Raw genomic sequence first — 15,834 nt, 5'->3', positions numbered from 1 at the left:
GATATATACCATTGATTTGCCTAAATTCCTCGTCTCTTTCTCCCTTGAAGAGAGTTGAAAAGGTCAATGTTTTTACCGCATGCATAATGGGTGTGACAAATATATGCTAAAAACTCAGTTATAGCATAATTGCCTCTAAATAATTCTATTCAACCCTATCCACGGGCGGATCTACCACCCAGGGAGCAGAGTCAGACTGGCATCGACCCTGATGCACCCGAGTTCATTTTATATGGTACATGATGATACACAATCCCATTTTTTGTAGCATTGTTACAAAGAAAATATTTTCTACCCTAATGCATGTGCATCATGCTGAGCAATGTAGCTATGCTCGTGCTCTCGACGCGCTACGCCTTGCATTATCTGACTTTGTACATAAATTTTGTCTGAAAAGATCATCTTAAGCATGTTCTTCCAGGCTTCTAAAAGTTTTGAAGTCTTCCACTGACCCTATCATATGCACTTCATCGTGTCCTATTTTCAGTGCGTATAATTGATCTTTCCTGCTACTCCTTTTTCTGCTTCAAAACTTGAGTTTTTTTTTAGAATCAAAAAATAAACTCTACTTTTTTTTTTGAGAAACAAAAAAATAAACTCTACTGAAATGACGTTTTCTGTTTGAGTGAATGGCCCGATCGGCCGTGAGTGGCATAACATGAGCCCAACGACCCAGAGTAAAACAGAGCCGCAACAAAACCTAAAGGCCCAATCGGCCTAAAACCCCACCGCTCTCCTCTCCTCTCCCCCTCCGCCCCAGCCCACAAAGTTCTCGCCTCCCCTCGCCGCCGCAACCACACCCACCGCAGCGCCTCCGATCCCCTCCCACCCCGCGTCCCAGGACCTAATGGCGGCTGCGGCGAGGAACCTGGTGCTGCGGCACCTCCGCGTGGCCGCGGCCCCCGCGTCCATCCGGCCGGCGGCGGCGCTGCAGGGGGCCCTGTCGGGGCGGCGCTGGATGTCGTCGGAGGACGCCAAGGGGTCCTTCCTCGACAAGGACGAGGTCACCGAGCGGACCATCAAGGTCGTTAAGGACTTCCCCAAGATCCAAGACCCATCCAAGGTCGCGCACCACCTCCTCCCCCCTCTCTTGCCACTTGTTACATATAGTGCGTGCGAATAACGCATTGCTTGGATCAAATCGCGAACTGAAATACTCCGCTTTGCTTAGCGTTTCGCGGATCATTTCATTTCTGTTAGCAGGAATCAACATCGGGCGGTTTTGTTCACTTGTTTGAAATGCTGATGCCGTCAGATAGATAGATCTCAGCGCATTAGGCTATCTGGCTTGGCTGCTTAGGCATTATTTGATCTCGGCGCATCAAGCTATCTAGCTTAGCTGCTTAGACATTATTTGTGGCAAGTGTAAGCGGGCTGTTTGTCTGGTTGTGACGACGGAAAGGAACCATTGGCGCACAGTTGTGGGGATCCGTATGAATTATCGCATGAGTAGTTTGACACTTTCAGTTACACGGGCATAATGCCTTTTTCTTATTTGTGCATTCTTGCGCGCGCAGCGTGCTTCTGTTGATCCACATTAGGTATTTTGTGAACTACCTCATCACTCTTTTGGCTACCATAGTATGCCAGAAGCTGTTAGTTCTAAGGTTAAGTAAATGAACCTTTGACAGTGTTAGCCAGCAAACTGCATTAGCTGAAGCAAATTTGTAATTATTACCATTTCTCGCTTTAACAACTTGCTGGAGGACTGTTGGAATCACTGATGTCAGCTGGTTTCTAGACTAGAACGTCTTCAGGAAACCGATAAAAGTAATTGACTCACTACAACTTCTGTTTAGACTTGAGTTGTGCAAAGCTCCAGCTAGCCATCAGCAGGCATAGGACTTCTTTGCGCATAGTTTGCTTATGCCTTCATTTTATGTTTTGTGCAAAGATTGCTTTATAGCTAGTCTTTTATGTGACCTAAGTCAAACTAGGTTATGTTTAAGTGGGTGGTTTTCTGTAATCTTGAGCAGTGCATATACATAGGAAACAATCTAGAAAGTGACAATGTATCATCAGTTCATAGGCAATTCTATGAAAAAATGCCTTCACTGTGGTAGGGCACAAAGTGCAAACAATGCCAATTGAAGCATATGTACTCCATAATACACCCTCAGATCCAAATTAATTGACTCAACTTTGCCTAGATATGCATGTATCTAGAGTTGAAACACATCTAGATACATCCGTATCTAGACAAATTTGAGTCAATTAATTTGGATCGGAGGGAGTACTATTTTCATTTTATTATTTTAGGAACAGTATGTTTCTTCACAAACAGTAACAATGGGAAATTTGTGGGAACATAAAATCAATCATAATGTCTTCCTAAACTAATTTCCAACCATGAACCATCTAGTTTTTAGAAGAAAACTTGCTAGTTTTTAGAATCTTCCCTTTGCTTAACTGCTAGCTAGCATGCTTTTGCTTGCCATTTGAATTTCTTACCTATTTAATTATCTGCATAATTGCCCATCTCTAGTCTACAGCACTCGAGCAGTCAAGCTAAGATATTACTGTTTCATTGCTTGTGTGTGGTGCTTTTTTTGGGGGGTCCAGCGAAGGTGGACTGAACAGCTTCAAACGTTCTCAGTTTTGAAGTGTTCAAAACCAGTATCCGGTCTCAGTTTTGCAGTGTTCAAAGTAAGTAATCCTATCTCTTTACATTGTCCTACAGGTGAAACCAGATGCCCGCTTCAAGGATGATCTTGGCCTGGACAGTCTGGACGCGGTGGAGGTTGTGATGGCCTTGGAGGAGGAATTCTGTTTCGAGATACCGGACGATGAAGCTGACAAGATTGACTCCATTAAAGTTGCGGTGGACTTCATCGCCTCACACCCGAAAGCCAAATGAGCGAATGGATTCTGTGATATACTTGTTTAAGTTTTACTGCCATGACTTCGTGGTTAGATGAGAAACACTCCCTCTGCATGCTATCTGTTCCTGGGGTTCCTGCACTGTACGGATGCTAGTGTCCCATTTCGTACACCGTCTTCCCCAAAATAATATGTTTGGTTGTGAGAAAGAACTCGTTTTCTTATATGCAGTTTTTGCTAGCTGTTAAAGATCTATGTCCGGAATCTCCATACTTTTGTGTTTTGAGTTGTGATGATTACTACGTATGTTTTAATAGATCCTTGTGTAGCCACTGTGTGTTACGAAATGATTGGTTGCACAAGTTGTAACAGCATTCGCTGGTTTCATAAGTTGGAGAATTTTTGACGTTGTTGTGGTGTCCAGCTCATAAGACCGAGGACTGTCGATTTCAGTGGTAGTGCGAACTACTATGGGCAGCTCGTGCTCGCACAGCTCTGTCTCGTTGAGCTCACGTCTGCATTGACAGTCTGCCGTTTCCCTAAATCCTCCACGCGAGGAAGTCAAGTCCCTGGCATTTGATCCAAAACTGACAAAAAATCTATGGATGTCGTGAAAGGTAACTTTAATGGTCTGTCAATGTCAGCCACTTCATTTGCAATACCAGCACGTGCAAAAGAATACAATAACATATTAGATTTTATTTTGTCCTTTTAAACACTAGTGCATTCTCCCCATTTGAACTTTAGGAACCACATGCCTTCTGCGATCTCCTGCCTCGCGTGATCAATGGCAGAGAAGACATGCATTTTTTTACCCCGCCACATTAGCCTAGAGAACGCATTAGATATAAGTCATAAATGCATTATCTTTTACAGCCATATCTAGCAATCAATATTAATAATTAAATTTTGGTAGAAAATTTATTGCTACCTTATTTCCTAAACGCAAATTCTATCTCCTAGTCGACTTCGTTTCTGTCCTACGTCGAGGTCGTGCGGCTGAGCCGTTGGATCAAATCAGACGGCGAGTCTCGCGATCGCGCGTCGTCCCGCGCGGGGCCACCACCTGGTTGTAACGTCTGACCGCTGGGTGCGTGTAGTAATTTCCAGGCGTTTCAAATTTCGGGGCTCGTGCAATCCATTTCGCCCAAATCTCCCGGAGCTCCGCCCGCACCGACGGCCAAATTGCCGCCGCTCCCCCGCGATTCTCGCCGTAGGTTTGTAGGAGAGTAGAAGATCCTGGCCGCGGCGGATGTACACCATGTCGCCTGGCGGTTGATTCGTCGTCGGAGCTCCATTTTCGTCCACTCGGCGGGGGGGGGGGGGTTGGCTTCGTCGCGCGCCGGTCACATCCCTGCATCGCTCGTCGACTGTGAGGTCTGGTTTGCGCGGGCTCCTCTCTCGACTTCAACACCGCATCTGTTTTTTGCTTCTGTGGTTACATCCTTCGCATGTTCTGGCAGGGATTCGGGGATTTTCGGCGTTTTTCTCTGTTTGCTGGTACATCTACTTTGCGCGCCCGACCTGTTCCTGGTAAGCGATGTCGATTTTCGTTGAGCATATGTTAGGATCTGTTGAAGCATTCACGGATCTAAGTTATATTTCGAGGATCTCCCTCCGCAACCGCTGATTTTAGTTGTAGCAGCATATACATGGTTAAGCTCGTAGCTGATGTTTGTCGATCCCTTTTTTTGATGCAAACAGGTGTCTATCTGAGCTGTTTTTGTTGATGCTGCTTGTGCCCATGGTCAGATCTGCACATATCTGTGGTTTCTGGTACATGCTCATCACTATGACATGTTTTTAACATGTAGTGTTGTTTTTTTTGTATACAGTGTTACATTCTAATGGTATGCTTTTCCTATCTAGTGGTTACATGCACCCATGGTTTTGCATGCAGTGTGCTATGTATGTGTGAATGAAATGTAACAGTGTCCCCTGTTTTTCATTTTTAGTTATTGCATCTGCAAAATCAAATGCTAAATCTAGTTTAGTCCTGCAAAAATTAATGGTTATCAGTTTTTCAGATGTCACAAAGCATGTAGCACATGGTCCACAAACCATGTAACTAGGTCACATAAACCATGATATAGTATCTGCATTCCTGCATGTAACATGCTAGCTGCAGTTTTTGAGTTGTTACTTTTGCTTGTCCTTTTTTATTGGCACATGAAATAGGGGGGGGGGCATGTAACTGAACATGATATGTTTGTGTTCATTACTGGCAGCTATAGCTGTGTAAGTGCATGTAACATACTAGATGTAGGTACTTAAAGATTTCATGCTGTCATATTTTGCTAGATGTAGCAAAGGGGAAGGGATTTTTCTGTTTTTGCTAGGTGCATGTAACTGAATCTGGTCAGGATATTACCTCCAGAACTCGATGTAGTATGTTACATGAGAAATTTATACTTAGAATTTTTTTTCTGGCAGCTATAGGGGCATGTAACATACTACATCGAGGTCTGGAGGTAACTATAGCTGTGTAAGTATAGATTTATCATGTTACATGCAGTGTTTTAGCATCACATATTTTTAAAATTTATAGCTCTCACTCTCTACCATCCTTTTCTACGATGGAGTTTTTTTTGGTGAATGTAACATCATAAGGTGTAGGACACAAAATGGAACATGCAGCTTACCTATATGTTATATGCAATAAGAGATTTGAGCTAGCTTTTTTTTCTCTGTATATTCAGATTAGTTGGTTTTTGTTTCCATTGTCTTATGGATATTCTTAGCTTTTAGTTTCTTTTTTCATTTTTTTCCAGTAAAACTAACTAATGTTCTTAGACAGAAATAGAGCTATGAACAACAACGAAGAATTTAGGAACCCCATGGTTTCTCGTTTAGTTATGGATTACCTTAGTCTCCAGCCTAGCCCAGTAATTGGTGTCCTCTTGGTTTGTGTCCGTTTCTCTTCATCACCTGAGGCAATTTTCCATGCAGTCCACACAGTCAGAGCTTTGACTTCTGCTCCTATCAATTATATCGTAAACATCACACGGCATGCTCAACTGATTGTTAGGTGCACAAACCCAGTTGATGCACTAAACCTAAATTACACAAGGGGCACCTTCAAGTTTAATGACACGTTGATCAAATGCATCAACCTCGAAACCATCAGCATGTTACCTTATGTTGAAGACGATGTTTACTCATGCACTGTCGAGCATTTCCTTGCATGCCATGAAGGCAATTCCATTATGCACTACCCTAGAGGGTTTGGGACTCCAATCGAAGACATGGACTTGCATTACTACCCCACGTTGTGCGCCACCACAATGGACATCCTTGGTGTACAAGAAGGCCCTTCAGATTCTCTGCTCAGAGTGGAAATCAAGTATTTCGGACGCCCTAGGGATTTCCTGTATGCCATACGAGTTGCCGACCTCCCAAACCACAAGTTTGTTGTTGACCAAGATGGAACAATGTACATGAAGTATAGGACCACATTTGAAGCTCATTACACATCTATCCATCACTTCTACGTGGGTGGACACATGATGATCAAGTTCTATCTAGTAGCATATGTCAACAAAAGGATTGATGCCCTGACGCGTCTTTCATGCCAATATATTTCAGGGCTTCAATCGATGATGCATGGGAACGTGTTTTCTAGTGCACCTAGGGGAGGAAATACCATCAGGCTGCACCGGGAGGGAGAGGCTTCGAGTGATCGTTTTTTTTTTTTGGAATTTCATAACTAGATTTTTGGGAGGATGTTCCCAAATCTTGTTTGTCATATTCCCCCTGTTTTTTTTACCTCTGCTGCAATGTACTTTTGAACATGGAAATGTAATAAGTACTTACATATTATGTCGAACCTTCATTCTCAATTTCTATTAGTTCCTATCAACGACATTATGGTCTGTAATTTTTATATATATATATGTGGATTGTTTGCTTCTTTTTATAGGGGTCTATAACTCTTTCTGGAATGTATTCCATCTCAATTTCTATTACTCTGAAATGGAAGATTTCCTTTTATTTTTTTGGAAATTTTTGTAAGTGTGTTTTTCTGTAAGGGTCACTTTCTGGGAAATGTCTTATGCACGTTACATTTTCTAATAAATTGTAACTTCTTTTTTATGCAGATTTTTGTTACAGGTGCCATGATAAGATCTAGTAGTAACAAGAAAAACAAGTCTGCCAGAAGATATTCAAAGTACAGCTAAATGCGCCATAAGCTTACACTGAAGCGTTCGATATCACCAGTCCAATTCCAAATCAAGCAAGAGGTAAATGTGCCTGAAGCTAGACCAGCCATACAATTTCTGAAAGAAGAATCTCCAGGGGCTGGTAATGAACAACACCAAGATAATATGGTTAGTCACTTTATAACATCCTAGTCTACCGCCCTTTTTGCCCTTTTTCATTTGTATTCTGAAACTGTCAAAGTGAAAAATACATCCTCTGATTTTTTCCAACTACTTTTTTGCTTTGTTCTGTAGACAAAAAGTAAGAAATTGTTTCAGAGAGCTTCACCTATGAGGATGGTCAGGATATACCCAAGCATTACAGAGGAACAACAACTGTTGATAAGGAACAATGACTATGGCGGTCTCCTGGATATTAAGTGTTCTAAGTTGCATCCCGATTTGTGCCAGTTTCTAATGGAAAGCTTTGATCCAGCGTCTTGCACATTAGTGTTCCCGGGCGTGGCGCAATACCTGTGACAGAAGAGTCTGTTCAACAAGTTATCGGTGTTCCATTTGGAGATATCGATGTCATTTTTGCACGAGATCGAGAGGCAACTGCTTTCATGAAGGAGCAACTATCGCTTGCTGGGAGGAAACAACCAGCCCTTACCTCATTAGAAACAAAGATTGCTGCAATGAGACCTGCTAACAAAGAAATTTCTGAGGCTTTTCATAACTTTTGCAATATGCTCTGTTCTGGCTCCAACAACTGGAATTCGCGTCAGCCCTAGAGTATATCCTTCATTGATAAATATTAAAGAAGCAAAACGGCTCAACATGTGCAAGTTTGTTATAATGATCCTCTGTAAATCATTGAGTGTAGATGCAGACAAGGAACAAGTCAGTCCATGCATGTTGTACCTCATGGTACCTCTTCCTTCTCCAATTATTCATATCTTTTTTAAATCTAACTTTTAGCCATGCATCGTTCTCTCCTCAACATGATTGTACAAAGGAAACGCTTTACTTACATCCATGGTCTTCTTTTTCTCTCTTTTTTATGACAGGTAAAATACCTTGACTCATTACAGTTGCAAGATTTGGATGTAAACCCTGAAGGTACTAGAGTGTCAGTATGGACAAATGAAATGGTTAGAAAAGCTATAAAGCAAGACACTAAAGAAAATGGCTCATTCGGTGCAGTATCGGTGAGGTTTTCCCTCTTTTCCTGCAAAAATATAGGTGCTTTTTGTGTTGTTTTTCCATAAACTCCATTACTCTGACATGTTACATTGTATTTCACACACATGTCTTTTTAAAAACAACCTTTTTATATCCTTTATGTTTTTCTCGTTATGATTGCAGCTCAAGCAAGAATTCTCAGAAGTACAAGATGCATCGGATGACAGGACAATAATAGATGGAAGTGATAATGCAAATGTGAATGTTGCATCCGATCCAGAGATGAATCAAAGTTGTGGTAATGATGATTGCATGTCGGAGTCTGAAGTTGCAAAAAGCATAACAAGCGGGCCATGTGATTCACCAGCACAGGGGTACGAAAACAACAATCCTGCTAATGATAATGGGGAATCAGAAGAAGATGAATATGAGAATCAGAAGAAGATGAATATGTTCAGATGTCACAAAGCATTCTCTTCTCAGACCCTCAGAAAATAACCAAGTTCATCGAAAATAATGCTCCACAAAACGTTACACAGGAAGTAAGTCGTGCAATCTTTTTATTTTTTTATACTTGCAAATTTAAATGCTGACCACTATCATTACATCCTTTTTGAAAAATTTATATAAACACCATTTCTATGAACACCAATTTTAAATTCTTCTTCTACAGTACATCTCATTTTCCAATTATCTTCTTTGTAGGACAAAAGGAGATTTACTGAAGCAATTGAGTATGCGTGCCATGGTTTTGAAGCTTCCTTGCAGATGCTAGTCAGGAACCTAGCCACGAGCCGAAGTGACCCAACCACATCAAGGAACCATAATTTTATGCCAGAGAAATCAGTATTACCCAGTCCAAAAAAAAGTAAGAGAGCTCCTCCAAGGAAACCAAAGGTACAAAAAGACACAGAGTTGCAAGGTCCTAAACATGAGGATGTTGGTACGATTCATTCTCAATTGGAAACCAAGGATTCAAGTAAAATAACAGCAGATGTAACTAAAGCAAGACCAATCAATACTACCAGAAAAGAGAATGTACAAGGAGAATCAAATTTGAATGGTAACACGAATGTCGCCCAACATCCTTCAGTTGGTGCAGTCATACCAATTCGAGAGTCAGACATGGAAGAGTCTGATCCTGCTCCCGCAAGCTCTGATGCCAAAACCAAAAATCTGGTCAGTGAACATGCGAGTTTAGAAAAAGAAGATGAAGCTTCAGTTGATGCGAAGAATCTTCAAAAGGATGAGGAGCCTGTAGTTATAGTTGACACAGAAATATCATCACAACGGAATGCAGTGTTGTCCATAGAGGACCAGCACACCACGAAACCAGCTCTTCCTACTGCAACAAGTGCTGCCACATTCGATAATTAGCTCAGTGATCATGGAAAACTGGAAGAACAAGCTGAAGTTGCAGTTGTGGAGCAGGAATGTGGAAATGTTATTCCACTCATTGGTGGCAAAAGAAATCAAGTTCTTGAAGATGCAGAGGTTACATTGGCAGATACTGATACAGTCACAACCAACACCCTCAAGTTTACTCACATTGACAGTACGAAAACTGAGCACATAGTGGCTTTGATGAGGGATCTGAAGAGGAAAAGATGTAACAGAGCAGAGGATGATATTGACCAACATGAAAACAATGAAGAAGAAGTTACACCAGAAACTACATGCATCAATTTTGCTGCCATCGATCGCAACGCAAACATGACTTCATCGCAGAAGGAACATGTGGTACAGACACCAAACAAGTTAGCAGATGACAGCACTTGCAGTGAAGAATCAGAATCCAAACTAGAAGAAAATAGGAGGAAGGAGTTCTTGAAGTATGTTGGCACCGAGATACACAAGGATCCTGAAATTCCTTTGTTCGAAGAACCTGAGTTCGTTGATATCGGCACACCTATGCTAGCTAGGTTTCAGTTAATGAACAACATACCACAAATGGAACCTTCAATGGATGGGCTGGAAACTGTGCATGATGCTATTCTGAGGCCTGAGTGCCAACAAATTCTTGCTCAAATGGAGCCTAAAATCATACCAAAGAATAGGAAAGATGTAAGGTTTGTTGACAAAAAAGACAAGAGAACCAAAGTTGAAGAAACAATGTACCATCACCAGGCAGGTACCGAACTAGGTCTGCTGTGTGTCAAGAGCTCAAAAACAGTCCTATGAAGGATGGAAGAGGCTCAGCATCAGCGGCAACACCAAGGAAAAATGCAACTGAATCGGGAGGCAGCCCAAGCAGTAGCAATTCGCGCTGGCAGACTAGGTCACACGTTGCTGCAGCTGTAGTGATAAATAAAACAGAGATACAGGAAGGCTCAGTCAGATATAAGACCAAATCCGAGGAGGGAAATTGAGTACCAAGGACACTGACGACAGATGTGCCTCAATCCGCTGCACATGATCCTATGAATGGAAAGCTCGACTTCAAAAGCTCTGAATCGAAAAAAGGGAAGAAGCAATCAGAAGGGCTGCAGATCCTCCATTATTTGATCTCGACACTCCTCCAGATGTCAATGACCTAGGCGAAGGAACTGAAAACGAACAGAACAATCTTGATGGAACTGCAGCTAGGAAGGAAGAGGTAGCTCAAGAACGCATGAATCCAAAGTCGAAACAACCAACATCTAGCATTACACCAGTGCCTCATGAGTACGAAAAAAAGGATTTCCAAGCCAGGACAGTATGCGAAATCACCTTTTGTCAACTCACAATCTAGTAGAACATTTTATGTCAGCAAGTCTGTTGACGAGGTGTATAGCATGGTCTGCCAGCATGGATGGAAACATGCACCAAGGGACCCTTTCAACAAGGAAATAGTTATATACCTGGATGACATATATGTTAGTCTCGGTGACCTTGCTGAATCTGTTAGGCCACGGAACAAGTTGTACAACACTGTTGCAGAAATTGGATTCAACATCATCAAAAGGGAAAATCAAAACCCAAAGAAGGTCATTATGCCTCTGCGTATAGCTGTAAGTTATGTCCACTTTGTTCTCTTTCTCTTTTTTCGGCTAATCAAATAGTACTTGAAATTAGTGGAACACATATGCACCTATTTGTTCTTTCTCTTTCTCCATAGTAATTGGTTTACTTTTTAACTGTTCGAACAGTCGTACCTAATTGAGGGACGTGATAACCTCAAGGAAGTAACCCGATGTTTCGAAAACAGTCCATCAAACAGACTGGATCACAAAGACATTGTAAGTACTAACCTGATTTTTTTATTACTAATCATTTTCCTGATCAATCCTTTTTTACTGGAATATTTTATCTTTTTTGATTCCTCATCACAATCCCACATCTATTTTTGTTACATTACGGGTTTGCTTCCCTACACTTCAAGCTTTTCCTGGAACACCAAAGGATGCATCAGGCCATTACTGGCTTGTTAACCTGAACATCAAAGCTCAGAGGTTCGAGATATATGATTCACTAGGAAACAATGCCGAGCCAGTAAACATGCATGCCCGCCACTTGCTAATTGTCGGCATAAAGACTAACTGGACCAGACAGTATTCCAACTCAAAGATAAAGATCATGGACTAGCCTATAGAGATAATTGATAGCCCGCGCCAAAACAATGGGTAAGCTTCATAATACTTTTCAATTCAAAGGTATAACAATCTGGGGGACTGCATTTTATATTTTTGGAACAATGTAACTTCATTTTAGTCTAGGTTTTTCATTTTGCTGTTCTAACAGTCTGACTGAACACATTATTTTTTCCTCTCCCAGGTATGACTGTGGTTTTTTCACACTGAAGAATCTTGAAGCATGCCCAAGCAGGACCCCAGCAACGTACTCACAGAAAGACATTCCAAACATAAGGAAGTTGTACACAGATAAATGGCTATGTTTCACGAAGAAAGCAAATTGGCAGTTATTTGTCTATCAAATGTGGTCAAGTGGTAATGCATATCTCTAACCTCTTTTTTTCCCTTTTTCTGTTTGTTTTTTGTTACCTATGTCTCAATACTGTCTTTGCATAATTACTTTATTTTTACTCTATCGAAAAGAATTCAGCAAATGCAATAAAGAAAAATTTGACAATCATAAGATACATTTTCGCATCAGAAAACATACTGTCTCAAAACTCATTTAAATATTCGCAAAAGGTCTCGTACAAATTTTTTCGAAAAGGTAACATGAGGCCTGTAATGTAACACATCTTTTTAAATCAAACACAATGTCCTTCACTTCTTATATATTTTCTTCTTTTTTCAAATCAATGAAAAAAGTCCCAACAAATTGTACTTCTCTGGGTTTGCTAGTCGCACCTCGCACGTACGAGCATCGTGACCTGGTTGCTTGCACACACCACAAAGACCTTGTTTTGGTTTCTGTAACCGTAGACCACATTTTTTTTCTTTTTGAACCTGGACGCCCTTTTGTCGCTGACATTGGTGGGTTCCTAGCTTTCCGATTCTCCACAGTAGCAGCATCTTCTTCCATAGGTACACTTTCTTGTGAATCATTAGCAGGGTTGGTGTTCACTGGATGCTTGGCGCTCTTCCTCTTTTTGAGTGCATCAGCAGCAGCCTTTTTCATATCTGCAATCTCTTTCTCCATTGCTCTCATGTGTCGTTCAGCTATTTCATTAGTTTTTTCTGAGGCCGCTAAACCAACAGCAAGCTTAGCAAAATCACTGCAAAGGTTACCATATCTAAGCAATCTCATATCTTTTCTAGATAGTTTTTTGCCAACAGGCTTTTCTTGCCTCTCATCCCGCGGTGCAACTATGTCGGGAGGGGGTAGACACCACCTGGGTAGGATGTAGTGCTCTGGGTATTTTGTAACCATCCCTAGATGTGACATAACTTTCATTGCATGGCAACACATGATACCATCCCTGTTAATTTTGCAACATTCAAAATTGTAGATCCCATTAGCTACATCAGCATCGACACGATAACTCCTCCTACCGTACCCGCGCACGGATCCTTGTATTGGGAAAACCTCATGAATGCTCCCTTGTTCAGTAACACCAATGTCACGAACATTGTAGGATGTAATCTTGCGAAGCTCAAGCTGAAAGCGGTTGTAGATGGGCATGGTATATGTCTGAAGGATCTGCTTCTCCATAGGAAAGTCCCCCCAAAGCCTAACTGTCTTCTCATCACCATCAAACTCATGAGAATCTTCAGTTACATCAATTCTTTCCTGCGGTTTCATGTACTGCTTGAAGAAACGAACAAGGCTATCATGTGGATGAACATACTGCTTAAGAACAGCATTAAACCCTTCACTTCTAGATGTAGTTTGCAGCAATGGGAAAAACCGGTGGCGGAAATATGCTGGCACAAAATACTCACGCAAATCATAGAGGTCAAGAAAATGTGTGTTATCTGCAACCCCATGCGTTTCCACCATATTTGCCCATCTCTGTTCAAACTCTTCCGGTGTCATGCTGTAGTCAATCACATCATTGAACTCTAAACGCAAATCTTCTCTCTGAGCAACAAAAGTACCAAGTTTTTCCTGAACTTTTTGCACTATGTGCCATCTGCAGAACCTGTGTATGATGCCAATAAACACAATGAGGATAGCAGTTCTGATAGCTGCATCTTGATCAGTAATGATGTTCAATGGATGTAGCCCATCCATTGCCTCTAAAAACCGCTCAAACAACCACACAAAATTCACAAAAGACTCATTCCTCACAAAACCACAACCAAGCTGGATGGATTGACCATATCTATTTATTCCAATGAAAGGAGCACATGGCATGCTGTACTGGTTTGTCATGAATGTTGTATCAAAAGAAATACAATCATTGTACAGGGAGTAGACATCTCTTGCTTTGCTATCCACCCATAATAGGTTCTCCACTTTATTTTCTGCATCTAGCTTGAACTTGTAGAAAAATCTGGGATCATCTTTCTTGATTTCTTCAAAGTACTCTAGCAGTTCTGGGATATCTTTAATTCTGTCATAGTTCCCTAGTTTTGCAGTGTAGTTACTAACTGTTTTGCTGTTGTATGGGACATTCTGCTTGCTTCTATATAGCACCCCCATGATTTCCATGATTCTTCCTGAAGTAAGGTTGACTTCATGCAACAAGTCGATAAACTTTTTCTCTTATGCAGGGATATTGTTGTGGGATCTCAAGTACTTCTTCAGCGCAAACTTGTCAATCACCTCATGTGTATGCACCTCAACAAACCGAGTAACTTTCCATCTAGCACCATCACGTTTTACTCGAAGCTTTGCTTTGCAGTCGGTCGGCACAGTTAGCTTACGATTCCTCTGCTTAACTGGGACTGCTTCTTCTTCCCTAGGCTTCCCAGATTTGTTGCACACATAAACAAATTTATCCAGCTCACCATCTTTAGCACACCTCCTAGATGATTCTATCTTCACTGAAAAACCAACGTGGTGAGCATATCTGTTGTAGTGCTGCAAAGCTAGATCAGGTGTGTCAAACATCATGCCAGCAAATGGAACCTTTGGAACATATCCTTCAGGTGTTGACTCAACCTCAGCTTCACCATCGCTTTCCTCACTGGAAAGTGTAACACCAGTCCGTGCACGCGAATCAGCTTGTTGATCATTGTTTGAAGGACCTGCTTCATCTCCTTGGGGATCAACACGATGGCCTCCGACTTCTGGCGGCTGCCCAGCATGTTGATCAGTTGATGTACTAGCTTCAGGAGTTGCATTGAGATCAATGCCACCAAACCAGTATTCAAATCCGCGAGCCCTTGGCATTCTTCTTCAAACAAATATCTGCATGGAATCAATGACATGAATCATTAAGATATTTTTTGCACACCATTTATAGAGTAAATTACATCTGTTTTTTTACCAAACTACTTTTAACTATTTCTTTTGTGGCTGCCATAGTTTACTTACTGGTAGGGTTTACATCTTTTTTTATAAGAAATAACATTCTCCCTTATTTATTTTCCCCGTTACAGGTGCAAGTTGTAAACAACTTCCGCAGAAAACTAAGGCAATACCAGAAAGATCATGTGACTGACATGGCAACCAGTATGGGCAAATTATGCAGTACTACTTTTACTAATGGCAACCAGTATGAACTGATAACCAGTATGAGCATGTAAACCTATCTTTGATGAATACCAGCTACATGCTATCTAGTGTTCTATGTAGCTCTGTCCTAGCTACCTTGTGTTCTACCTAGTTATGCGGAAAACTATATTTGTGTTCTATCTTTGTGTTATATCTTGTGTTCTACATGCTATCTTGTGTTCTACATGCTATCTTTGTGTTCTATGCTCTTTTTTTACCATGATCTAGTATCTACAAACCATGTAACTAGGTCACATAAACCATGATCTAGTATCTGCATTCCTGCATGTAACATACCAGCTGCTGTTTTTGAGCTGTTACTTTTGCTTGTCCTTTTTTTATTGTCACATGAAACGGGGGGCATGTAACTGAACATGATATGTTTGTGTTCATTACTGGAAGCTATAGCTGTGTAAGTGCATGTAACATACTAGATGCAGGTACTTAAAGATTTCATGCTCTCATATTTTGCTAGATGTAGCAAAGGGGAAGGTATTTTTCTGTTTTTGCTAGGTGCATGTAACTGAATCTGGTCAGGATATTACCTCCATACAACTGAAGTTGCAGAGGGATACACGATGTAGCAGGGGCTGGAGGTGATTTTTCCGGACCTGCTAGTCGTCAGATGTAGCAGATCCAA

General features: G+C 41.3%; 1 protein-coding gene across 1 annotated transcript; it reads left to right on the top strand.

The window, feature by feature from the left end:
- Positions 1-832: 832 nt before the first annotated feature.
- LOC124681747 (acyl carrier protein 2, mitochondrial-like) lies at positions 833-3,075 on the top strand. The gene is made up of 2 exons (XM_047216575.1): positions 833-1,063; positions 2,681-3,075. Exons 1-2 carry the CDS (start codon positions 848-850, stop codon positions 2,855-2,857), a joined length of 393 nt encoding a protein of 130 aa, XP_047072531.1. The 5' UTR covers positions 833-847; the 3' UTR covers positions 2,858-3,075.
- The last annotated feature ends 12,759 nt before the right edge of the window (positions 3,076-15,834 follow it).

The sequence above is a fragment of the Lolium rigidum genome, unplaced genomic scaffold (assembly GCF_022539505.1).
Source record: "Lolium rigidum isolate FL_2022 unplaced genomic scaffold, APGP_CSIRO_Lrig_0.1 contig_54578_1, whole genome shotgun sequence".
Taxonomy (NCBI): Eukaryota; Viridiplantae; Streptophyta; class Magnoliopsida; order Poales; family Poaceae; genus Lolium; species Lolium rigidum.
Note: the sequence above shows the minus strand (reverse complement) of the source record. Positions and strands in the feature narration are given on the sequence as shown.